This window comes from Sus scrofa, chromosome 14, assembly GCF_054392235.1.
Source record: "Sus scrofa isolate SSC_HxYL_T2T_F1_AM1 chromosome 14, Sscrofa_HxYL_maternal_Yorkshire_Landrace_v2.0, whole genome shotgun sequence".
In the NCBI taxonomy this organism is placed as follows: domain Eukaryota; kingdom Metazoa; phylum Chordata; class Mammalia; order Artiodactyla; family Suidae; genus Sus; species Sus scrofa.
This window is the reverse complement of record NC_139396.1, coordinates 137,390,958-137,417,517: the sequence shown is the minus strand read 5'-3', so window position 1 is coordinate 137,417,517 and position 26,560 is coordinate 137,390,958. Positions and strand designations below refer to the sequence as shown.

General features: G+C 48.1%; 1 protein-coding gene across 8 annotated transcripts in view; it reads left to right on the top strand.

The window, feature by feature from the left end:
* Positions 1–26,560, top strand: part of SH3PXD2A (SH3 and PX domains 2A) — a 261,628-nt gene that overhangs the window by 40,749 nt on the left and 194,319 nt on the right. For 5 of the 8 annotated variants that reach the window (XM_084995268.1, XM_021072763.2, XM_021072764.2 and 2 more), the window contains exon 2: positions 15,566–15,646. In XM_084995268.1, the coding sequence (XP_084851394.1) occupies positions 15,566–15,646 (81 nt within the window). Of the gene's footprint in view, positions 1–15,565; positions 15,647–19,719; positions 19,951–26,560 lie in introns of all 8 variants that reach the window. The other 3 variants (XM_084995270.1, XM_084995272.1, XM_084995273.1) reach the window with 1 other exon arrangement.

The following is a 26,560-nucleotide window of genomic DNA, read 5'->3' as shown; positions in this document are numbered from 1 at the left end:
TTCCTTCTAATATTTTAAGAACTGCTGTATTGAGATATATTCACATACCATACAATGCACTGGGCAATCCTTACGACAGCCAATTTTATTTTTATTTATTTATTTATTTGGTCTTTTTAGGGCCACATCCATGGCACATGGAGGTTCCCAGGCTAGGGATCGAATCAGAGCTGCAGCTGCAGGCCTATACCACAGCCATAACAACGCAGGATCTGAGCTGTGTCTGTGACCTGAACCTCAGCTGCTGGCAATGCTGGATCCTTAACCCACTGAGTGAGGCCAGGGATCGGACCTGCAACCTCATAGATGCTAGTCAGATTTGGTTCTGCCGAGCCACAACAGGAACTCACTACAGCCAATCTTAGAACATTTTTATCATCCCCCAGAGTAACCCTGTTAGCAGTCACTCCCCATTTCCCCCTCTGTCACCACCCCTAGCCCTAGGCAACCACTAATCTATTTCTGTCTCTATAAATTTGCCTATTCTGGCAATTTCGCAAAAATGGAATCATACAATATATGGCCTTTGGTGTCTGGCTTCTTCGCATAATGTTTCATGTTTCATCCACGTTGTGGAGCATATCAGTACTTCACTCCTTTTATCACCAAATAATATTCCGCTGTATGTCTGTAATACCTCATTTTATTTATCCATTCGTTAGTTGCTGGCCATTTGAGTTGTTTTCACGTTTGAGTTGGGTTATTATGTAATATGTGTCATGTCTTGTAATATAGTGCTGCTATGAACATTCATAGGCGAGTTTTTGCATGGACATGAACTTTCATCTCTCTTGGGTAGATACCTTGGAGTACTGTTGCTGGGTCTCATGGTTAATTCTCTGTTTGAACATTGGAGGAACTGCGAGACTGTTTTCCAAAGCAGCTACACTAATAATTTACATTCCCACCAGCAATGTCTGGAAGTTTCAGTTTCTCTACATCCTTGCCAATACTTATTATTATCTGTCTGTTTGATTATAGCCATCCTAGTGTATGTGCAATGGTACTTCATTAGAGTTTTGATTTGCATTTCCCTGAGAGCTAATGATGTTGAACATCTCTTCTTATGCTTATGGGCCATTTGTATCTCTTCTTTGGAGAAATGTCTGTTCAGATCCTTTGCCCATTTTTAAGTTGGATCATTTATATTTTTGTTGTTGAGTTGAAAGTGTTCTTTTTATATTTTAGATACACGTCCCTTATCAGATACACGATTTGCAAATCTTTTCTACGGTAGATTGTCTTTTCACTTTCGTGCTGGTATCCTTTGAAGCACAAGTTTTTAATCTTGATGAAGTCAAATTTATCTGTTTCCTTTTTTTTTTTTTTCTTATTTTTTTAGGGCCACACCCATGGCATATGGAGGTTTCCAGGCTAGGGGTCGAATTGGAACTACAACTGCTGGCCTACACCACAGCCACAGCAATGCCAGATCTGAGCCGCATCTGCAACCTACACCACAGCTCACTGAGCGAGGCCAGGGATTGAACCCCAAACCTCATGGTTCCTAGTCAGATTCATTTCTGCTGTGCCATGACGAGAACTCCTATTTCCTTTTTTTTTTTTTCGATTGTTGTATTTGGGTGTCATTTTAGAAACCACTGACTAGTCCGAGGTTATGAAGATTTACACCTATGTTTTCTTCTAAGACTTTTATCACTCACATTGAGGTATTTGACCCATTTTGAGTTCATTTGTGTCTATGACATGAGATAGGGTTCCCTTCCAATTTGAGGTTGAATCAAACTGAGATCCCACTCACCTCCCCAGTTGGTGAGGAGAGCTTTGCTCTTTGCACTTAGGTCTCAGCTCAAACATTTTCTCCCCGACCATTTGTCTGAGGTAGCCACCTCCGCTGCAGTCCGTTTCAGTCACTGGGCCATCAGAAATGACCATACAGGTGTCAGACGCTTCATGAGGACAGGCTGTCTGGCTCCCTGCCAGGCTCACTGCTGGCATGTCCAGCACCACGTGCAGAGCCTGCCCCTCAGCTGGTGCTCGGGCTGTGATTGTTGTGAGTGGAAACGTTATTGTTAAAGGAGCTATATTCCCAGTGGGTTTTGCTAAAACTTTCTAAGTGGTTTTGGCCTCCTGGAGTTGGAAGTTGGAGGGCAGAGTGGGAAGGGGTTTTCCAGCAACATTACAAACAGGGGGTCACCTGTCTCCTGCCCTGATGGGCCCATCACTCCACAAGAGAGTCCCTTCCTTCCTTGGGCAACCCCGGTTGGCAAGTTTTTCCTGCCGTTGGGCAAGTCGGGCTTTCCTATCATTTGCACTCATCATCCACACCTTCCTTTGCTACAACTGGAGCTGACCCTCCAGCACTAGTAGTCTTTAAATATTTGAAACCAACTGTTGTGTGTCTCCTAAATGCTTTCTCTGGGCTCAGCACCTCTCATTCTTTCAGCGGTTCCTCCTGGAGCTGAAAAGGGCTGGACTCTGACCCCTGAGTCACTGATATAGGTCCCATGGAGGGGGGGACAGCCACAGCCACAGGCTGTGAAAGGCAAGGCACAGCCGTAGCTCAGAACAACTGAATCCTTGTCTCCTTGTTTTCTTTTCCCCACTTGAGCTGGTGATTTCCAAAACTGGAGGCAGAACTTTGAGAAAAAGCACTGAAGACAAACTCCCTAACTAGACCTCTTAAAGGCGGAGCTGACTCTTAATAGTACAGATTACACTACAATATTGCTTTCTACTTAAAGGGTATTGTTTTTGGCCAGTCTAGTGGTCTTTTTGGTATTGGTTGACCTTGCTGGTTCTCAACTTGTAGCAACCTGTAGACTTAACCTGGGGACCTCTGAAAACTGCCAGTATCCACCCTGCCTTTCCAAGATTTTTATTGAAGTGGTATGGGGGGTGGTGCTGGCAGGCAGTATTTTTAAAGCACTTCAGGCGATTGTATGTGTAGACAGGGTTGCAGACCTTGGCTTCAAGAGCTCGATGTTGAACTTGAAATCCCCTCCAGCTCCCCAGGAATGAGCACATATTGGATGTTAGCAGAATATCAAGGAGCTGGCAATAGCCAGGCTAAGAGAGCACAGTTGTTTTGTAGGATGGAAACCTTGGTTTTAGATTATGAAAGCCAAACATAGTCAAAAGAAATAAATTAATATAGAAATGCATAAAGTGAAACTATCCTATTTCTCCTTAAGCCAAATAACCGTTATCAGTTACCAGTTTGTTGCATTTTTCCAGATTTTTTAAACGTACATGTATGTGCACATGTACAAAACCCCGTACACCCCCCTCCCAAACAAATCTATCAGATTTCATACAGACTGCTGTAATCTCTCTCTTTTTTTTTTCTCAATGTTCTGTGAACGTATTCCCTTAAAGGCACAGAAAGATCCACCTTAACAGGCATATATGAATCATAACTTATTTGACCATTTTGAAAATATTCCTTATTTTCTGCTGTTCCAAACAGTGCTGCAAGGAACCTCTTTACACACACACACACACCCACACACACACCCCTGTACACTCGTAAGGGTAGATTCTTAGAGGTGAGATTGCTGAGTCAAAGGGAATATAGGTTTGGGGTAGCGACTTGCCAGAATGCTCTCCAGAAAGATTGTTCCAGTCTACCCCAGGCAACAAAATTCTTCCTGACAGCAGGTCACCTCCTGTCAAAAGTCGAGCTTTGCTGAGCACAGCAGAGAGGAAGGTGCAAGTGTGTCAGATGGTGGGGAGGGAATGGAGGGGTCACTTCCCCTTCAGGTTGCATGTGGAGGAGGCCGCTGGCCTCTGGCCTTGCCGGGCTGCTGTGTTTCCCAGGAAGAGGAAACCAGGCTGGGCGTGTTAACCTTTGCCTTGCTCTCCGGGTGTGACGGGGGAGTGGGGCACGTTCACAGGATGTGAGTGTCCAGGTCAGCAGGCCTGGGTCAGCCATTGATTTGGCAGAATGTGAGTCTAGAATCTTCCTTTCCAGCCCTTTCCTCGATCCACTGGGCTGTGTCCAAGCCACTTGGAAGCCCAGGAGTGTGATCCTTGTCGTGATTCGGGAGAGGAGGTGTTTGTTTAAGGTTTCCAGGACTCTAGCTCCTGAAGGTCCATGTGCATCCGGAGTTTTTCTCGATTTCCACAGAAGGGTGAGCCTCCATTTCCTAGCCTGGTTACCCTGCCCTCTCTCTGGGCTCCTGGGCATTACCCAAGACACCCATGCCCATTGCTGGGCCTCTCCGTTGGAGTATCCGCTGGTTCCTGGCAGATGGGTTTGCTCTGATCGGCTGGCTTGGACCAGAGGGAGGTGGCAGGGCTGGAGGGAAGGAGGTACAGAGGTTCTACCACATGACTGCAGGTACTCTGAAGAGTGTGCAGGACCACACACAGGCCCTTAGAAACTGCAGTGCCTTCCTTTCTTGCCCCAAGGTTAACTGGTGCCTCCAGAAACTTCTAAGGTAGAGGCTTAAACTCCAAGAGTGCCGAAGACTGTGCTGGGCACTTTGAAGGGGAAGGTGGGGAAGAGGGGCCACATTTATTAGCAGCTACTTTGTCCCAGGCACTGTGGTTGTGCTTTCTTTGTGTTCTCATTAACCTTCGCAGTGAGGCAGGTACTACCACCCCCATTTTACCAATGGGGAGTAGAGGCTCAGAGGGAGTACGAACTTCATGTAGCTAGTTGGATTGATTCCAAACCGTGTGAAACAGAGTGCTGGTCCCACAGAGGTCTCCTTACTCCCATGTCTTATAAGTGGCCTCAGCACTGATTGAAGGGTCACCTGCATGTGGAACAGCCAATGGACAGAGCATATCCTTGCAGCAGGAGCTCTGCCTGGCTCTGAAAGAGGACAAAGTGGGCAGGCTACAGAGTCAACGCTGCATTTGAACCTGAGCTCCATCACATGCCCATAGACCCTCAGGTGCATCAATTGTTTCTCTAGGTCTCTTCATGTGTCAACTGGAGATGAATACTTTCCTCAGGGAATCAGTGTAAAAATTAAATGAGATCATCTAAATAAAGTATTTAGCAAGGTCTAGATGCAGTAAGTGCTCAATAAATGGGATGGCTATTGTTATTCCTAGGAGTTCCCACATGGCCTAGTGGTTAAGGACCCAGCATTGTCACTGCTGTGGTTCAGGTTTGATCCCTGGCCCTGGAACTTCCACATGCCACAGGCATGGCCAAAAAAATAATAAAAATTTAAGTAGGAATTCCCTCTGTGGCTCAGCAGAAATGAACCCGACTAGTATCCATGAGGATGCAGATTCAATCCCTGGCCTTGCTCAGTGGGTTAAGGATCAGGCATTGCCATGATCTGCAGTGCAGGTCACAGACATGGCTTGGATTTGGTGAAGCTATATGGCTGTGGCACAGGCCAGTAGCTGACACTTCTATTCGACCTCTAGCCTGGAACTTCCATATGCCACAGGTACCGCCCTCAAGAGACATTAAAAAATAAAAATAAATGATAATAAAAATAAATATCATTATTATTCCTAATGAGTTCACTAGTTCAGGCATTTAAGAAAAGTTGGCTCTTCCTGCTGTTTCTGTCCTAGTTGTGGTGTGTATAAGGACACAGCTTTGAAAGCTGAACCTTTTTTAAGGTCCATGTAGGGTTTGTGAATCCTGGGAGCTGCTACTTTGCACACTCATTTCCCCTCCAGGAAACGTGAAAAAAAGAAGAAGAAGAAAAAAAAGCCTGTGACCCCGAGGGGCCTGCCACAGCCTCTCCATCCTTTCAGCAGGGTGCTCCTGAGGATGGCCATTGTTTTCCTGGCCCTGCGCAGCAGAGTTATTTTTTACTCTTCTACTTTCCCAGGCCAGGCTTGTTATTAGTTGTGTGTGTGTGTGTGTGTGTGTGTGTGTGTGTGTGTGTTCCCCTGCCCCTGTCTGTCTGTGCCCCTGTTTCTCACTTCCTGTTCCCTTCCTACTCCTGTTCCTGCTGTCATGATCCAAGTCTCATGGCACATGGAAAGACGTCCTTTCACCCCCTCCTTCTTCCCGAGTATCTAACTAGCTGAGGTTCACCGGGCACTTTCCACGTGCCAGGCCCTGTGCTGAGCACCCCCCCCCTCAGTGTGCACCTTCACCTTTGATGAGAAGCTCCCATTATAAACCACACTTGGCAGTTAAGGAGACCCTGACTCGGAGAGGCGAAGACATAGGTCCAAGCCCAAACAGCAGAGATTTAAATCCATCAAATGCTTTCAAAGCTGTCTTTCTCCTTCCCAAGGCCAATGCTGCCTTTGGTCCTTTCTGAGCCTGACTTTCTGACACCACATCCCTCCATCTTGTACTGTTTCCTGACTTGATTTGTCAGTGTGAGTCTGGCTGCCCCAGCTGAGCTGTAAAGGCCTGGAGGTGGAGAACTTGGCCTCATCCTGCACCAGGCAAGCACTCACTCGACATTTGCTGGTTGCTTTGTTCCTTTACTCACTTAGGGAACAATAAGTGTACAGTGTCTTGCTGAGCGTTAGGATGCCATGATCTGCCCCCAGGGAACTTCCATACCAGTTATCACCATCTTTCAGAGGAATAAATAAGCATCTACCAGTGACATGGATGCTTCCTCCAAACCCTCTTGCCTAGACACTGCCCTCCACATTAAACAGGCAATTGAAGCCCATGACTCGTGCAAACAATGGCAGGCACTGAGTGTGATGGGCACCCACTAAAAAGTCTTGGAGTATTTGATGCGATTTAGGATCTGCTGATTATCCCCTCCTCCAAATCCCTTGAAAAGCCCTTTTTCCCAAATGCAAATCGAAACCACCATGAGATATCACTTCACACCTGTCAGAATGGCTGTTATCAAAAAGACAACAAATAACGAGTGTTGGCAAGGATGTGGAGAAACAGGAACCCTCATGCACTGTTAGTGGGAATGTAAATTGATGCAGCCACTTTGGAAAACAGCGTGGATTATCCTCGAAAAATTAAAAGCAGGAGTTCCTGCTATGGTGCTGTAGGTTAAGAATCAGACTGCAGTAGCTTAGGTCACTGCAGAGGTACGGGTTCAATCCCTGGCCTGTTGTAGTGGGTTAAAGGATCCGGTGTTGTGGCAACTGTGGTGTAGGTCAGAGCTGTGGCTTGGATTCAACCCCTGGCCCAAGAACTTCCATATGCTGGGGGTGTGGCTATAAAAAAAAAGTAAAAACAGAATTACGATATCATCCAGCGATTCCACATACAGGAATTTTTATTTATTCATATTTATCATAAGAAAATGGAAACACTAATTAGAAAATATATACGCAACCTTATGTTCATTGCTGCATTATTTATAGCAGCCAAGGTAGGGAAGCAACCTAAGTGACTAAGCAACCTAAGTGAATAAAGATGGGATATGCATGCGTGTGTGTGTGTGTGTGTGTGTGTATTTTTATATATACACACACATAATGGAATATTACTCAGCCATAAAGAGAATGAAATTTCACCATTTACAAGAACATGGATGGACTTAGAGGATATTAGGCTAAGTGAAATAAGTCAGACAGAGAAAGACAAATACTGTACAATTTCCCTCATATGTGAATCTGAAAAACAAAAAAATAAAGAAACAGTAGAAACAGTCCTAGAGGAGTTTCCATTGTGGCGCAATGGAAACGAATCTGACTAGGAACCGTGAGGTTTTTGGGTTCGATCCCTGGCTTCCCTCAGTGGGTTAAGGCTCCGGCGTTGCCGTGAGCTGTGATGTAGGTCGCAGATTCGGCTCGGATCCCGTGTTGCTGTGGCTGTGGTGTAGACCGGCAGCTATAGCTCCAATTGGACTCTAGCCTGGGGAACCTCCATATGCTGTGGGTGTGGCCCTACAAAGAAAAAACAAAAAAGAAACAGTCATAGATACAAAGAACAAACAGGTGGTTGCCAGAGGGGTGGTAGGGGAGGAGAAAATAGGTGAGAGAGATTAAGAGGTACAAACTTCCAGCTACAAAAATAAATGAGTCACAGGTATGAAATTACACTGAGGTTAATATAGTCAGTAATTATGTACTATCTTTGTTGACGGATGGTAACTAGACTTATCATGGTGATAGTTTTCAAATGTATAGAAATATCGAATCACATTGTTGTTTACCAGGAATTAACATAAGGTTGCATTTAAGTCAGTTGTACTTCAAAAACAAACTCATAGAAGAAGAGATCTGATTTGTAGCCCAGAGCAGGGTGAGCAGAGGAGGAAATGGATAAAAGGTACAAATTCCCAGTTATAAAATGAATAAGTACTAGGGATATAAGGCACAACATGACAAATGTAATGAACACTGTTGTACATTATATGTGAAAGTTGTAAGAGAGTAAATTCTAAGAGGTCTCATCACAAGGAAAACCTTTTTGGAGTTCCCATTGTAGCTCACTCGAAACGAACCTGCCTAGTCTCCATGAGGATGCAGGTTCAATCCCTGGCCTTACTCAGTGGGTTAAGCATCTGGCGTTGCCGTGGCTGTGGTGTAGGCCGGCAGCTACAGCTCCAGTGAGACCCCTAGCCTGGGAACTTCCACATGCAAAAAACTTAAAAAAAATTTTTTTTAATTTCTATTTTTTTAATGTTATATCTCTATGAAATGGTGGACATTCACTAAATTTACTGTGGTCATCATTTCATGATGTATGTAGGTCAAATCATTATGCCATATGCCTTCAACTTATATGGTGCTGTATGTCAGTTGTATCTCAATAAAATTGGAAGAGAGAAAAAAACATCTCTTTTCCCAGATGATGCTCTTTTGGCACCGACCTGCACGGGCAGCATCAGTGGTGTGGAAGTAACTGGTGGACTGTGGTTCTGGGAAGACGTCCTGCTGGCACAAACACTGTCTCTCACAGAGTCTTTTCGGGGTTCACTTCTGCTGCATTCTCTGTACCCACTCTGTAAACATGAGGTCCAGAGGGAGCCTGGATAGGGTGGTCTGAAGCCTGAAAGATTCCACCCCCTGGTCAGTAACCCTGTAGTGCACCTGCACGCATGCGTGTGCTAGGGTGGAGGTCGCCCCCCAAGTCCAGGCTTCTAAGCACTGCGTGTTCCGCAAATCTGCTGCGTCACTACCCTCCCCACCCCAAGAACAATCACTTCACTCATCCCAGAGGAGGGGTCAGAATTTTAAAGGGCCACATCCAGAGGGTGCTCAGAAACTTTAGCCAAGTAGCCACAGGCCACTGAACTTGATTTTGCTGTCAGGGTTTTGAGTTGGCAAAGATATTTGCACTGAACCAGACATATTTGTTTTCAGCCCCTTGACCACTAGGGATTTGCTTGCGGTGGGGGAGGGCTGTCCTCTTTGGTGCTTCAAAATCAAAGGATTTGCACTCGTCAGCCAACCAGTCATATTTCAGTGTGCCCAGCAGACTGGCAGGCCTGGAGAACCCCCCGAGGGGAGTGAGGGAGGACAGTTGCTGCCCATGGCGAGACTTGGAAGGACATAGGCCCCTATGTTAAATAGATGGGTACGCAACATGTGTCCAGTGCTGAGTTGTTCTGAGCCGGCAATTAGCAAACCGAGGCAGATGTAATAGCTGGTAATTGTGAAAAACAGACTATGAACACCACAAGAAGTGGGCACAGACTTGCTAGGCTAGTGGGCCTGGGTCAGAAGATGAAATCTGGGAACTTTCAATTTGGATGCAACCAAGTGTTGTCAAGATAGGTCTTGGACACCAGGACTGTCACTGTTTATCACTGGGGATCAGGGAGCCCCAGCAGGGAGGAGAAGGGGCATCAGCCCAGTATTTGGTGGAGCCACTTGTCCTGGGAGCTGCAGCTCTGGGGTCCTCTGCCCAGCTGGGTAGCCTGGATCTTGAGGATCAGCCCAGCTGAATTTGGGAGTCCCCTGCCTGTGATAGGACTTAGTACATGAGGCCCTTTGAATAGAAGGTTAGTAGCTGATTGGTACCTTAGATGGCAAGAACGTGGCACAATGAACTTCTCCAGCAGGAAGGCAGAGCAGCGATAATGTCCCTAAATGTTAATTCCCCTTTACTGGCTGTTGGAACATGTTCATTCAGACTTCAGGGACCATAGCTTTTATCAGTATGTCCCAAACATTAAGCATCCCTCCCTCTAGAAGATTTGGGGCAGTTCTTAGGGAAGTTCTCTGGGGACAAGCTGGGTACTAGGCAGCTACCATAACCTTAAGGGCCCAGGAAAGCAGTGACAACCACCCAGGGGACAGGTTGCCATTTACTGGCTAGACCCTTAGAATGCATTAGAATGGGGTACTGCTTTCTCTGTGCACCTGCAACAGGATGCACAGTTTGGGGTGCAGAGTATGGGTTAAATTTAGGGCCCTACTTGTCCCAGGTAGTCTTTGGGCAGTAAACAACATATACAACTGTACGTGACAGCCCTTGTCCTAGCCAACTGATCCCACCTGTGTTGGTGTGAGCAGGTAAGGGAAGATTTTCATTGAGTTTCCATTTGGCCTGGGGCCAGGTGCAGGTGGCAGCGGTCTAGGGAAAAGAAGGCCTTCTCAGTAGACTGAGCTCCAGTGCCACGAAGATAGAGGATGTCCCCCTCAGTTCCTAACCCCTTGCCTCCAGCTGTGCTTTTCACCAGCTGAGGGAGCAACAGGTGCCTACTGCATTTTCTCATTAAATTGGGCAGGTGCCAGGCCTTCTAGGAATGATTGGGCTGTAACGTTGGGTCCCTCATTGGTCACAGCGCAGGTCTGATCATGGACCTCCCTCCATGGGAACTGGGCTGGGCTGCTCCTCAGTGCTCTGGTGTTGAGCTGTGAGTCTGATTTGCATCAAGGCTGTTTCCGTGTTGAAAGGAGCAGGACTTGGAAGTCTCAGAAGCCTCAGACGTTTCTGGGCCTAATGAGCTGAGCAGATGGAAGGCGGCCCAAGATGGCCTCGGAGTGGGTGGGCTGGTGGGACTGAGGCGTCGTGGAGTTTCCATAGTTGCGTCTGTGGTGGAGAGCCTCCTCGGGAGAGGGTGAGCGTGGCAGGTGAACTTGAGACTCCAGGCCTTCCTCTCCGGGGGAGGCTGCTTGCCATCTGTCTGAAATGGCCAGAGATGGGGAAATAGAATCCATGGGTTTTTGAAATCCAGAAGGAAGGGAAACTCCACCCGGGAAATATAACTCCAAGTAAAGTGTGTGGAAGCAGGATGTTGAATTGCAAATCTTTCTTGAGACCCAGCTGCTGGGTAATGTTATCTTGGTCACTCCTGTGGCCAGAGGAGACGTTTATCTGGGCCCCTGACATAGGCCCGGTAAACAGAGCTGACTTTCTCAGATGACCTCTGCCCTGTGCCCCTTCCCCTCCACCTGCTCTTTTGCTGCGGTTTCTCACTGTGCTTTCCAGCACAGCTGGCTCAGGGAGACTTGAGAAACTCCATTTGGAGGGGAGGGGGCGATGGAGGGTTGGGTGTGGGATCCTGGCTGGAATTGTGTGTGTCTGTTGTCATCTGGAGTGATAATCTAGGATGGTCAAGATTTGGAAGAAAGCAGACAAGTGTACAGCCCAGATGAGGGAATGGGGCCTGGAGCTTGGCCCCTTGGCCTCAGAGCCTCTGCACTTACCTCCAGGGAGGTCTCTGACGTGTTCTCAACTCAAGATTTACAGTTTGTCCTGGAGGGTAGGCTGAGGGTGGGGATGCGAGGCTCTGGAAAATCCCAGAGGTTTGGGAGAAGCTGGGAGTAGGAGTTCATGTCCCCACCCCCACGTCTAAGTCACCAGAGTGCCTGTCTTTCTTGTGTGTTCAGGTCAAGGCTTAGAGACAGTGCACGGTGGCTTTTTACCTGTTTTGAAGAGAAAAGGCAAAAGGGCTTTTCTAAGGTGTGTACGCCCTGGTCATGTGCTGGTTAGTCCTAGACTAGAAATTAGGAGGTCTGGGTTCCTGTCCCAGCTTTGCCACTAACGGGTGAGCACACCTGCAGTGAAACCAGCACAGTGTATCAGGCCAGGCCGGTAGCGCTGAAGGCTGTGCCCATAGAATAAAGGAAGAGCCTGAGGGTCTGAGAGGCTGGGCTGAGCCTCTCACAGTGGATGATAAGGAAGGTCCTGAGAAGGAAACCCTGGAGTGGCAGACTCTGGAGTCTGTGCCTTTCCCCTGGCACATTGCCATCCCGGGTCCTGGGCACCTCCTCTGCAAAAGGAGAGGCCTCCCAGCTGTCAGAGGCAGTGAGCCTGTGATTAATTCTCCCTGGGAGGTGAAGGGAAGCCCCTAATTACTAGTGAGGATGGAGCATGGGTCATGTTAAGCCCCAGTTAAGCCCTTCCTCTGGGTCCCGCTTGGTTGGCCAGGGAGAAAGGCTGCTGTCTAATGGCCTGCGAGTGAGTGCAGGCTCTCTCCTGAGAGGGCCTGGTTGTTTGGGGCCTCCTTATGGTGCATCTGCCCGGGCAGAGGTCAGGATGGCAGCACCTGGCCATGCACTGTCTGTGGGCAGGGGAGCTGTAGCTTGGCAGGATTTGGGAGTCAAGGAGCTGGGAATCAGTGGGGGGATGGGGTGGGCTAGAACCCCTGTGAAAAGTACAGTCTGCAAAGCCAGTTGTGTATGAGAGTTTCCTCTGCTCCATCTGGTTTTGTGACATTCTTGACTTTTGACTTCAGTCTGGGCCCCAAGTTCTATCTCTTCTTGGTCTCGGGCTTTCAGAATTAACATGCCTCCCCCCATGTTCCTCTAGGTTCATCCCCTGCGCAAGGGCTGTACAGACTTTTCAGACCACCCAAAACTAATTAAAAAGATATCGTTCAGGAGTTTGCTGGTGGCTCAGCAGATTAAGGATCTGGCATTGTCACTGTTTTGGCGCAGGCTTGATCCCTGGCCTGGGAACTTCTGCATGCCATGGTTGTGGCTGGAAAAAAAAAAAAAAAGGTGTCATCAGTCTTGATCAAGTAGTTTGATTTGTTGTTGTCGTCTTTGCTATTTAGGGCCTCATGTGTGGCATATGGAAGTTCCCAGGCTCTGAGTTGAACACGAGCTGTAGCCGCTGGACTATGCCACAGCTACAGCAATGCTTGTTCCAAGCCTTGTCTGTGACCTACACCACAGGTCATGGCAATTGCTGGATCCTCTACCCACTGAGTGAGGCCAGGGATTGAACCTGCATCCTCACGGATACTAGTTGGATTTGTTACCACTGAGCCACAAGGGGAACTCCAATAGTTTGATTTTTATCCTCAGTCCTAAATTTACATATAGGGAGACAGTCCACTGTGGGTAAGAGCATGGGATTGAGTTCAATCCTTTGCTCTGTGTTTTCCTAGCTGTGTGACCCTGGGCAAGTTGTTTGGCTTCTCTGAATCCTGGCTTCCTCTTGTACGAAATGAGGGTAACAATGGGTTGAAGATTAAATGAGCTAATGTGTATGAATGCTTTACACTGTGCTGGTATGTTGTAATCATTACTTAAATGGTTTCTGCAGTTTATAATATGAGATATATGTTTATATATGCTATAAAACAAAGCATATCCCTGTATATTTATTTATGTCAGTAGTTTATTTTGGGCTTGTGAGGATAGGGATGGCCTACTTTATGTTCTTTCTTATTGGAAATACATAAAACATGTCATAAATGCTTCATTTCAGGGTGGCAACACTCAGCTGTATTTGCTTTTGCTTTATGGCCCTCTCTTCAGGTGCATTTCAGAACAAACACTCCACGTTGCACGAGGCTAAATCTGACGTAGAGATCGGAGGGGGAGAAGGCACTGGATTCAGAGCTTGTTTCCTTGCTGTTAACTGAGCAGCCAAACTTAAAGCCTCATACTCTTGTGTGCAAAACCCTCACAATGTTACTAAATATTTACGCCTCTCCCTCCCGCTTCCTCTAAATCCACATGTTGAAGCCGGGATGCCCAGTGTGATGGTGTCTGAGGCAGAGCCTTTGGGAAGTAATTAGGTTAGGATGAGGTCACGAGGGTGGACCCCAACGATGGGATTAGTTCCTTATAAGAAGAGGAGGAGCCTAGAGCTCACTCCGTCTTTACCACGTGAAGATACAGCAAGAAGGTGGCTAAAGGCAAGCCAGGAAGAGGGTTCCACCAGGAACCTTGGTCTTGGACTTTCTGTTCCCATGACTGGGGGAAATAAAGGTTGTTGTCTAAGGCACCCAGTCTATGGAATTATGCTATAGTAACCTGAACAGACCAAGAGAGCCTTGCTCCACACATCTGGTGGTCAGCCACTCTGATGCCAAGGTGTCCAAGGGGTCCTCCTCTTTGCTAATGTCCCTTCCTTCTCAGAGTTGCTGCAGCCCTGGCTTCTCTGGCTACTTTTTTCTCCTCTCTGATGGAGATCAGGTGAATCAGAAGCGCTGGGCAGAGACCTGGGAATCTGGATTTTATGGAGCTCCCCAGATGATTCTGATGGGTAGGGCATCCTGGCAAGGGAACCAGTGCTGTGACCTATGGCCACTCAGTCTCCTCTGAGGGAGGAAGCAGGTGGGGGTCTCACCCACACACCCTCCCTAAATGCGGTTCCTGGAGACCTCACAGCGGGGCCCAGGGGGGGATGATCAGCGGAATAGCCCTGAGGCTGTGTGACGGGACCCTTCCTCTAACTGAAGGCATGTCTTTGGTGTGAGTTCAGGTGAGAGGGACAGAAATGGTGGGAACAGCAGGCCAGATTGTGTGGGCCCAGGACTTTTTCTCCAGTCAGCAGTCCTGCCCACCTCCTGGCCAGGTGAGCCTTCCAGAGTGGCCTGAGGCAGTCATCTCAGAGAGGTCGATTGAGTACTGGGAACTGGGGTGACACTGGGAACTGGGGTCCTGAAATTCCTTCATTTCAGAAAAGTTTAGACCTCTTCCATGGGCTAATAACTTCTCTCCTGCAAATCTTCCTCTCATCCAGGAGGTCAGATTGGTTGTTCAATGGAGCAGAATGTTTTCTGAGTGCCCACTCTGTGCCAGGTACAGAGCTAAGACTCAGCTACTGAGCTGAATCACGCATCTCTGAAATGCTTTCAGTCTCTGGAAGTGGGTTCAGAGTGGGTTCCGAGGATCGGTTGTGGCAGGATAACCTGGAGCGGTTTGTTTAAAACATAGCTGCCCAGTGTCAGCAAATGCCTCACTCTGGTGAGGGGGTTTGATAATGGGAGAGGCTAAGCAAGCGTGGGGGCAGGGAATACAAATGGGAACTCTCTGTACCTTCTGTTCGCTTTTTTCTGTGAACCTGAAAATACTCTATAAAAGTAGTTAAATAAAGTGCAGATGTGGGAGCTCCCCAAACCCAGGTCTCCTTATGCAGAATTTCAGAGTGGTGTCTCTGCAGCTTTGGAAGTCCCTGTGTAGAATCTCATTCACCATAAAGTTAGAAGCAGGGAAGCTAGCTACTTAAATTCTTAAAACACCCCCAAATTTATGTTCATTGTATAAAGTACATATAAACAAAAAGAAGGAAATTAAAACCACTTGTAACTCTACTCTCCTAAGATAATCATTCTTGGCATGTTATTGAATACCCTTCTAGATATGTGTCTGTGTGTGTGTGTTTAGACCTATGTGTCGCATCCATGTATACCTGGCGGTGCACTAAGCCCTAGGGACAGAGATGAGAAAAAGAATGGGCCTGGCTGTGAAACACCTACAGCCATGTTAAATGATACCTGGCACAGCTCAGTGCCCAGCCTCAGTCACCCACTCATCTGCTCTTACCTTTTCCCCGCAGGTGTATATCATCAACGTGACCTGGTCTGACTCCACGTCCCAGACCATCTACCGGAGGTACAGCAAGTTCTTTGACCTGCAGGTGAGTGGGTCTGAGCTTGTATGGTGCCTGGTTCCACCTGAAGTGGCCTGAGTCTCTAGTGGGCTGGTCTCTTCATGCCCCCACTCATCCAGAGAACCCCCTCCAGACCTCTCAGGATCAGATTCTAACCAGAGCAGAAGGATGGAGGAGGGGACCTTGGTGGTCGAGCTGGACTAGACTCAGTCTTGGGTGTTGCAGGCAGACACTTGGGGCTTTGCCGGCTTCCTCAAACGGTCTTAACAGTCATGGTTTGTCACCCTCCTTCGTCTGGGGGTGGAAAACCAGGGCGGAGAGGCAGGAGGATGGCTGTAGGTGCTGTGTGCCTGAGCAGCCATGTGTCTATAAACATCCAGGGTGAGACACAAGCCACCACATCATTGTAGGCAAAGAAAAGCAAACACACAGAAAAGACTGTAACAGAAAATGAGCCATTTCTTGAACTACAGACACAAACTGGGGATACCACTGTGTCTATCTAATGGAATCAGGCCCTTGTCGCCCTATTTGTACACACATGTATGATGTGTGTGCCTCTCTAACGTACACAAGCGTGTCACACAGGGGGATGGTAGCATGGCTCCTACAGCTCCATTGTGGACACCTTCCTTGATGCCAACTAATTTGGCTAGGCCTCTTCGGGTTATAAATGATAGTTTTATACTCATACTGGCTTAGACAAAAAAGAGACTTGGTTGGAAGGATATACCAGGGAAGCTTATGCAGGTCAACCTGTGGTGGAAAAGGGAGTGAGGCAGTGGGCTCAGGGACGGCTGAAACTGGGTGCTGCTCTCCATCTGTCTTGTCTCTGGGCACTATCCTCAGCTTCCTGAGTAGCTCAGCTCCTAATAGCTCCCAAATTTCATATTTTGTGGTTTCCAACAGCACAGAAACTGTGCTTCTCTCCCAGTTCCAAATTGGAGCATCCCAGGGAAGATTCTGATTGGCCTGAGCTGGATCAGGTACCCTCTCTGCACCAATCACTATGGCCTGTTATAGAGGGGCATAGGCACAGACAAAGCCACTAGGGGGTCCACCCTTGTTTATCAGAGGCAGGCACCAGACAAGGCAGAATTACTGTGAGTCGGGCGGCAACCCTTGCTCTACCAGGAAGGGAAAACTGAGAGTGTCTAGATTCTTCCTTAGGGCTATCAGCCTGGTCAATAAAAACACAAAGAACATCCACTGCTGGCCCTAACAACCAAGGTCCACTCCTTCGTCTGCTGGCCTCTCTGGTGGTGAGTCATCTTAGAGAGGCTAGGCTTGCAATGTTCACACCCATGTACCTGACCTTATCCCATTGTCCTTATTACTGTACCTGTGAGATGAGCCAAAGGTGAGCCAGCTTCCTGCATTACGAATCCTCTCTTAATCTAACACTATGGGCTTGGATATCTCATTGAATATGGGATTAAAAGCCACTCCTTACCCTCCTGCCTTCTTCTTCCCCCATCAATTCCTGTCCAGTCTCCTTGTGTCCTTTTGTCATAAACTGTTGGAATTTGCTGGTACCCCATCAATGGGTGTAGTGTGCTGGACAGGAAATGATAACTTAGTTGGGGAGAGGGAACCCTGAAAGGACTCATTGATGAGCCAGAGGAGGTCTGAGAGCTCTCAAATCAGAACCTCCCCCCCCCGCCCCCACCACCTTTCTATTCTGTTCCTGCTCCCCTTCCCTAGTTACAGAATCTCACAAGAAAGGAATGCTGCTCCCCCCACTTCTCCCTTGCCTGGAGGGTTCTTTGTGTCAGAGGGGACACATGGCATGAAGCAACTTGTAGGATGTGCTGGCCGTGGTCATGAGCATGGCCAGGCCTGTCCATGTGGTTCATTGCCACCCTCTTGACCCTCTTGATGCTGTTTGGAAAGGAGTTGGGATGGTTCTTTGGAATTTAACCTTTCAACCAAGCAAGCATCTTTGGGAACCTGTTTTTCAAAACTTTGACATGATGACTTTTAGTGAGGTTCATTTTAGAAAGCCTTTCGTATTTATCAGGATCTCTGATTTTAATATGGTGGTTCCTATAGAGGAAGAACAAATGGCATTGCTGATTCCCTCTCTGGTAACTGGTGGCCCTCAGAATGCAGCTTGGAGCTTAGGCACTGGGGACCCATTGCCCAGGACTGGTTACTGGCTCTGTCCCTCTGTAACACCAGACACCTCCATAACTTCTCCATTTTTTCAAGAATGAAGATTTCAATGGTAACCACCCAGTAGGGTTGTTGTGAGGATTGAGTGAGTGAATCCATGTTTTTCTGAACACGTGGTTGTCTAGTGAGTTATTCAGTGTTAAGGGTGACAAGGACGCTGGGCTGCCTGGCTGGAGGGTCTCCCATCATGGTGTTGCTTTCTCGGTTCCCTCTCTTGGCTTCACTCTGCTGAGGAGCTACCCTGGGCCCAGGCCTGTGCCAAAGTCTTTAGAGTCCCACAGGCTCTCTCTGGAGTCTGCCCCTGGAGCAGGCTGCAGTGAGTGGCGGGGGGTGAGGGGGGCTGTATAGCCTGCAGAGGGCTGCTCTCAGAATCCTCCTGCTCCTCCCCTTTTTGGAGGAGCCCACCTTGGAACCCTGGAAGTCCTAGGCTGACGAAGCCAGCCTGGGGGAAGCTGCTTACCAACTTGTGATTTTATGCCTTCAGGAGAGCGTATACTCAAAAAAAAAAAAAAAAGAAAAAGAAAAAAAAGGTGTATATTCCAAATATTGCAGGAGATATACTAAAAAATTGTTCATTGTTTACCTGAAATTCATATTGTATCTTTTGTCCTGTATTTGTGTTTGCTAAGTCCGGCAGCCTTAACCTGGGTGTGCATGGTGTGGGTGGAAGTATAAAGACGAGGAAGACAGGCTGGCTCCTGGTGAGAGAGAATTGGCCTTTGCTGAGGCCCCCACCGTGTTGGCACTTTCATAGGGCAGAAGTGGCACAGGCTGAAGAACATTCGGTTGAGAAGGACAAGGCCCTTTCCTTCTAGGACTCTGCATCTGGTGGGGAAAATAGGCCTTTCAGCAGTTAAGTCCACTGTAAGTGAAATAAATACTAGATGGAAGTACAAGCAACATGCTATGGAATGAGGGGGAAGGAAAGAGCATTCTTCTTGGGAGGGGGGGAACTCAGAAGATGCCATATGGTTTTGATTGGTGATGGTGGCCTAGAGTGATATAGCCACCCACCCTGACTCCAGTTTGGGGGGGATTTGGTTGTTTTTTGCTATTTATAGTTACTGGGGTAAAGTATGTCCCTAACTTATTTCTTAGTTCATTTATGCCTGCTTGTCTACCTCCTTCTCTCCATCTGTCCATCCATCTATCCATTTGTTCATCTATCCGTCCATCCATCCATCCATCCATCCTTCCTCAGTCATCCAGTCTTAAGCACCTGCCTTCTGTGTCCCTGGCAGGATGCCAGGCTCTGGGTGGAGATTTAATAGGGGGCAAAAGCAGATCTGGTTTCCACTTTTATGGGAGTAACAGCTTAGTGAGGGAAGACAGGTTTTGGCTTAACATTATATATACATTCCTCTTATGACTCAGCAAGTTAAGAACCTGACATAGTATCCATGAGGATACAGGTTCAATCCCTGGCCTTGCTCAGTGGGTTAAGGATCCAGCCTTGCCATGAGCTGTGGTTTAGGTTACAGATGTGGCTCAGATCTGGTGTTGCTGTGGCTGTGGTATAGGCCTGATATAGCTGGTATAGGCCTGGTATAGCTGCCAGAGCTGCAGTTCTGATTCAACCCCTAGCCTGGAAGCTTCCATGTGCCTTAGGTGTGGCTATAAAAAAAAAAAAAAGAAACGAAGTGAAATTTACTTTCTTGGTCATGCTACATTGTAAGTGCCCAGTAGCCACAGTGGCTAATTGCTATGTATCAAGCAGATAATGGAAGATTTCTTTTGTTTTTAATTTTTATGAAAATTTTCATATGATTTTTAAAGGTCACTTTCCATTTACAGTTATTACAAAACATTGGCTATATTCCCCATTGTTCTATAATGCATCCTTGAGCCTGTCTTACAGGAGTTTGTGTCTCCCACTTTCCTGCCCTTATAGTGCCCCCATTGGTAATCCCTGGCTTGTTCTCTAGATGTGGGACATTTCTATCATCATCTATTGGACTCTGCTTCCTTGGACCTTCTGAGACACATCATAGAGTCAATCTGGCTTTGAGCCCACCCCAGCGTGCTCTGCCGCCTCCCGGTCCCTCCCTACTTGTCTTCTAACATCTTCTAGGATCCCTGTGTTCCACCACGACTTGGCCCATCCGTAGAGCAGTTCAAATTCAACAGCTATTCCAAACACCTCTTCTGGAAACCAGGTCAGTTACCAGAGAGGGCTTTTAAGGACGTTTCAGATGTCAAGTTGGGAACAGGGAGAGGAGAGGCTCTTGGTCTCCAAATGGAAACTGGTTTCTTCTAAAAATAATCCACCACTCAGCCCTATCTGACCAGGAAAGGGGCCTGTCCCAGAGGGAGTTGGTGGGGACAAGGCTTGATGTTGAGGCCTGTTTGGTTAGAAAGAGCTTGGACTACTTGGAGGTACAGTGCAGGGGAGAAGGAGGAGGGAAAAGGGCCACTGATGCTCTTAACTTGCCCTCTGTTTTTGGCGCTGGACCACACTTCCAGCCTCTGTAAATTTCCTTGCACAGCTCCTTCACTGTTAAGTATCTCTCGCAAGGCCCGGCCCCACCGAGGAAGGACCGGAAGGCTCTCTGAAGCTCCGGCTCCATCGAAGGTTGTTTCACAATCTGACCTACAAGGCCCTGGGATCCAGTAATTGCTTTGCAAACATTGGCTCCATAGTGCTGCTGGCCCTTTAGTCTGAACTCCGGCCAGTGAATGTACAGGGTCAATATTTGATCAGAGCTGGGAGAGGCCCTGTAGCCTCCCCCACGCTGCTTGGGAGACAGAGTTAAGAAGGCTGTTCGGGTTTGCTCATTAGCTCTGAGGGACTTAACCTGTTTTGAAGAGCTTTTTTTTTTTTTTTTTTTTTTTTGGTCTTTTGTCTTTTTTGTTGTTGTTGTTGCTATTTCTCGGGCCGCTCCCGCAGCATATGGAGGTTCCCAGCCTAGGGGTTGAATCGGAGCTGTAGCCACCGGCCTACACCAGAGCCACAGCAACTCGGGATCCAAGCCGCGTCTGCAACCTACACCACAGCTCACGGCAACGCCAGATCGTTAACCCACTGAGCAAGGGCAGGGATCGAACCCGCAACCTCATGGTTCCTAGTCGATTCGTTAACCACTGCGCCACGATGGAAACTCCTGAAGAGCTTTTATCTCTCTTCCTTATTCATCTCTCCAGCCTCTCTACCCACTTACCTACCCAGGGTCCCACTCACTTTTCAGCTCTCAAATAGTCAGGTTCGTGATGGGTGAGCAAAACTATAATCCCTGAATCGTTAGTAACCAGCCTCTGGAGGGATGTATATGTGCGCGAGTTCTGAGAGTCATAGGATCACAGCATTTTCATAATTAGAGGAGTTCTGTTCCCAGTCCCTTACTTTGCAGGTGAACATCTGTGTTCATTTTCCCATTCATTAAATTTACATGAGCTTTGTTTTGGTTTAATGTCCAGAGCTGCCTTCAGCTTACATCAAACTGGGAATGATCCTGGTGTGTACAGGGATCAACCTGAGAATAGAAGAGGGGTCTGGGGGAGGAGTCTGTCCTGCAGGCTCTGTCTGTTAATCCCCGAGGTAAGCTCTGTGTTGTTTGAGATCATTGACCCTAGACTAAAACCTGGGGGAGGTAACTTGCCAAGTTCTAAGAACAGTTTTGCACCAGGGATTCTAGGGAGTTTGGGCACCGGATGTGCCGTTCTAGCTCCAGCAGTGCCGTGAGCTGAGGGTCATTGTGATTGCTCACGTGCCCTGGACTGACAAGAACAATGGCCTGAACAAGGGTCAGTCCCCAGTCCCAGGAAGCCTCCTATTGTTGGCCACGGCGAAGATGGGAAACATGGCAGCAGGCTGAGTACACTGTCTTCTCACACCGCTTTGGACAGTAGTCAAAACAAGTGTGATTGAGCTCAGTTCCATGGAGGGAGCCCTAGGAGGTGTTAATGAATGGCCAGGAAAAGTTTCAAACCGTTGTATGATAGCAGTTATCAAAGATACATCTTTTGTAAGTATATATGCAGCATAAATACATAAATATTTTTTAAAGGTCTGGAAAGACGCACTCCAAATTGGTAATAGAGTTTTCTCTGGAAGACAGTTGGGGACACTGATAGGAGGAGGGGCTTGGTCAAAGGAGAACCTGAGCCTTATTTGTAATGTTTTACTTTTTTGAAAAAGGAGACTGTGGAGCTCCCATGGTGGCTCAGTGGGTTAAGAACCCGACATAGTGTCTGTGAGGATGCGGGTTCGATCCCTGGCCCTGCTCAGTGGGTTAAGGATCTTGCAATGCCATGAGCTATGGTTTAGGTCGCAGATGTAGCTGGGATCCGGCATTGCGGTGGCTGTGGTATAGACTGGCAGCTGCATCTTGGATTCAACCCCCAGCCTGGGAATTTCCATATGCTGCAGGTGCGGATCTAAAAAGACAAAAAAGAAAAAGAAAAAAGACTAATTAAAAAATTTTAGGAGTTTCTGTCATGGCTCAGCAGAAACAAATCTGACTAGTATCCATGAGGACGCAGGTTTGATCCCTGGTCTCTTTCAGTGGGTTAAGGATCTGGCATTGCAGTGAGCTGTGGTATAGGTCACAGACATGGCTTGGATCTGGTATTGCTATGGCTGTGGTGTAGGCTGGCTGCTATAGCTCCGATTCAACCCCTAGCCTGGGAACCTCCATATGCTGCAGGTGCAGCCCTGAAAAGACAAAAAAAAATTTTTTTTAAGAAGGAAAATGTGTTCGTGTATTACAACATTAATATGTAATAATTTAAAAAAATGCTTATGTGGGGAGATGGGAAAAGTGGGAGGTATAAAATAAACTCTATCTCCCTGGTCATTACTATATAATTAGAAAAAGCACAGGTTAAAAAAAAAGTAAATATTGGAGTTCCCCACTGGCCCAGGAGTTAAGGATCTGGCGTTGTCACTACTGTGGCCCAGGTTCCATCCCCAGCCTGGGAATTCCCACATGCCGCGGGTGTGGCTTAAAAAATGTAGACATTAAGAACATAAATAACAAGAGAAAGAAAATGAAAACAATTATTAAAATCACATTACTCATATTCCTTGAGCCATCATTCTAGATCATTGCTATGGAATGGAACTGGTTAGAATCCATTACAGCAAACCCCAGGGACTGTCTAAATTATCTTGTCAGATTGGAATCTTGTATTCAGAAATTGCTTACAATGCATGAACTGTGTATTAAGTCAAGAAACACTTGGGAGGCAGTTCTTCTGTCATGATGAACCATGCTGAGAGTTTTGTGGTAGCGGAGTGCAGTGGTTAAGGACAGGTGCTTCAGGGCCAGGCTGGTTGGATTCCAAGAGCAGCTCCAGCATTTCCTAGCATAACCTACCCTTGGTGGGTTCTTTAATCTCTCCGTACCTCGGTTCTCTCATCTGTGAGATGGGGATCATAAAAACACCTGCCTCCTGGGGTGATTGTAAGAGGGAAATTGGACAATCCACAGAAAGGGAACCCGGAGAATAGTGACGGGTGAGGCCTGCTGAGGAGTCCCCAGACAAGGAAGCTGAGACCTCACCAGTTTGGTCCTCAGAAACTTAACGCCAAGATAAAATAGCTGGACATCCCCATTCCAGCTGGAGGCAGAGGTTTCTTTCTGGGTCGCATTTATATGACTTCACTTTGACCACATAGCTCAGTCTGCTTCCAAGCGGGAGAGGCAGGTGGTGGTGGTAAGGGTTTCCCATGTCAACTTTCAAAAAACTGCACAACCTGAAAGGTGAGAGTTAAGTTTTATTTGGGATAAAATTAGGGCTGAAGCCCTGGAGACAGCATCTCAGGGAGCCCAGAGAAACTCTCTCACCCCAAAGTGTAATGACCGACTCACCTTCGTCCCAGTAACACCATTAGGAAAACACTGTTTTTTCGAAGTCATTATTGGTTGACAGTTTTTCCTTGCTCTTGGAAAGAGGCATCTTTCAGATTCCTGATGGAACATGGAGATTCCAGGGGAGCCCTGTAGGGATTCCGGTAGCTCCTTGGGATTCTGTGGCTGGCTTCCCTTTCCCCAGGGAGCTGGCTCTGCCCCACTGCTCCCTTTCATCTGGGCCCCATGACCTGAGGGTGGACTCCAGCTTCCTCTCTGTCTCTACTGATTTCCCCTCTGGCAGGCCCTGCCTAGTCCTGGGGAATGCCGTGTGGTGACTGTGCTCCAGGGCATGTTGAGCAGGGAAGGCCTGGGGAAAGGGCACCTCCAGGCTGGCTCAGGATGGAAAGCTGTTTACCACTGAGTTAGCTTGGTACCCAGCTAGAATGCAAAGGTAGGTTTATTTTTTTTCCACTCCAAGCAGATGGAATTTGTACGGTTTGCAAGGTGATTCCTTTTTGTGAGTTTCCTCAAACCCCTGTGACTTTAGACTTTGTGCACGAGGGGCCTCACAGGTCCAGAATAGATGGAGAGCGGCGACTGGAGGCAGCGTATGTGGGGGAGGCCCTCTGCATACTGTCAGCCACCCCCACCCCCTGCCCTGGGCAAGGCCTAAGGATGCAAAGAGAGAAGGGGAGCTTGTCCAGGGGTCTGAAGCAGCCTAGAGCCGTGGATCCTCGCCATGCTACAAGTATACTTGGGAAATGAACCTTTTCTTGTTCAGACGAGTACGTGGTCTGTGAGCACCTGTTTTGGTACCCATGTGCATTTGGTGAATTGGTCTTCTGGTGAATGATTTATAGGTGATCCTGGCACCTGTCTCCCAGGGGGCTTCTAACAGATACAGGCCATGTCTGATGAGACCCTTGCTTGTGACCAAGCAAGGGTAGTCAAGAGCTACCTCTGCCTTTTTCTGCTTGCATCCTCCCCCAAGGGCAAGATGGGATTGTCCCTGTGGCAGTGTCTCTTTCTGTAAATATTGGGGAAGATTGTAAGCAAAGTTGGAATGTCTTCTGGGTAGTACACCTTGGCACTGTGCATTGGCTCTAAGCCTCTGGGTGAAGTCTGGTGGGTCTGGGCACTAGAGACATAGGGGGCTGCCTGCTCCTCCAGTGACTGCCCTGCAGGGCTGATGAAAGAGCGATCAGCTTTGTGCACATATCACAATATGGGAGGTACATGCTTGCCAGCCGTCGCTAACTAGATCTGCTGGAGAACTGGGGTGGAATTGGGAGTTTTACAACCTGAAGGCCCCTAGAAATCATCTACCAAGAAGATGCATATCTGGCACTTGTGCTGCCACTTTGCGGTTTCGAGCCCACAGCAGGCTCACTAATCGATCACAGCACGTACCCATCCTGGACCCAGGGCTGACACTGTTCATTGATCATGAGCCTAGACATGGTCTCAGGATCTTTCTTAAAAAAACAAACCCAAATACCTTCAGGAAGACACTACCTATCAATTGGCAATGGCACCTTGATATGAGCCTTATTGGCCACCCTCTGATGTGGTCCATTTCCTTTATGTGACACAAGAGGAAATGGGGCCTTAAGAGAGGAAGTGACTCATCCACATTCCAGGGCCATCAGGTGACAGACAGCAGGACTAGGAGCAGTCGGGCACTCCAGCTTTAGTTCACTCCAGCTTGGAGTTTTAGGCTCCTCCAGAAGTTCTCTGTTTTTGGCTGAGGAGAGTAGGAAGCCCCTCCTGCATCCCCAAGACAGCTCCTGCGGGGAGAGGCAATCATTCCCCTTCCCTGGAAGAAGGTGCCTGTGCCGCGAGCAGAAGACTTCTCTCTCACAGAATTGCCGTCGTGGCTCAGTGGAAATGAATCTGACTAGTATCCATGAGAATGCAGGTTCGATCCCTGGCCTCACTCAGTGGGTTAAAGATCCAGCATTGCTGTGAGCTGTGGTGTAGGTCACAGATAAGGTTCGGATCTGATGTTGCTGTGGCTGTGGTATAGGCACAGAGCGGCAGCTGCAGCTCTGATTCAACCCCTAGCCTGGAAACCTCCATATGCCATGGGCGTGGCCCTAAAAAGACAAAAGAACAAAAAAGAAGACTTCTTTCAGCTCCCAGAAAGGTCTGACTGGCTGCTGCCTGTAACTCAGCCTGTGTCCTGCCTACCACCACTCACCTCTCTTGTTGGATAATCAACCCCAGCTTTGCCAGAGGCAGCATCTGAGTCAGGCCACCTGCAGGACTGCTCAGAGCTGCACACCTTGTTTTCCTAGCATTAGGGTGTCATGTCAGGGTGTGTTTGGGTGTTATGTCAGGAGGCCCTGTCGTGGTCACCTCCCTCCTCCTCTAGTCCCAGGCCCCAAGGTCAGACCTAGAAAACTCAGCTCTGCCCCCGCAGGGCCCCCATCTACCCCTCGTTGGATTACCTGCAGAAAGTTGGCTGGAAAGTAGGTGGGGGCAAAGTGTCCCCTCCAAACTGAAGAATGAAGGGAAGGAAGATCTATGGTGGTGGCCAGGTGAGTGGGATGTGCGTGCGTGTGTGCGTGCGTGCGTGCGTGTGTGTGTATGTGTGTGGTGGCCAGGTGAGGAGTGGTGTGTGTGTGTGTGTGTGTGTGTGTGTTCGCTCTTTGAAGCCTTCGGCAGTGACCACATTACTCCCTTCCCACAGGAAGGAATGTCAAGCCAATCCGGGCACCTTGGAGGAGTGCCAGCTGCATGCCTGGCACTGGCCTTGGAAATGGGGATCTGGAGGGGAAAAGTCAGGGTCATCCGGGGTGGAAAAGCCAGGCCAACTGCCTTGGCCTGAGCCAGAGCCGCCAGCTGGTGGGAGACTCAGGGTGGGGCAGAAGGCATAGAATGGGTAAGCAACCCAGGGTGTAGACCGCTGCCATCAGGCCTGCTTGTCCCCCTCCCCCACAACACAGCAGCAACAGTTGGTTTTGCTTTTTGA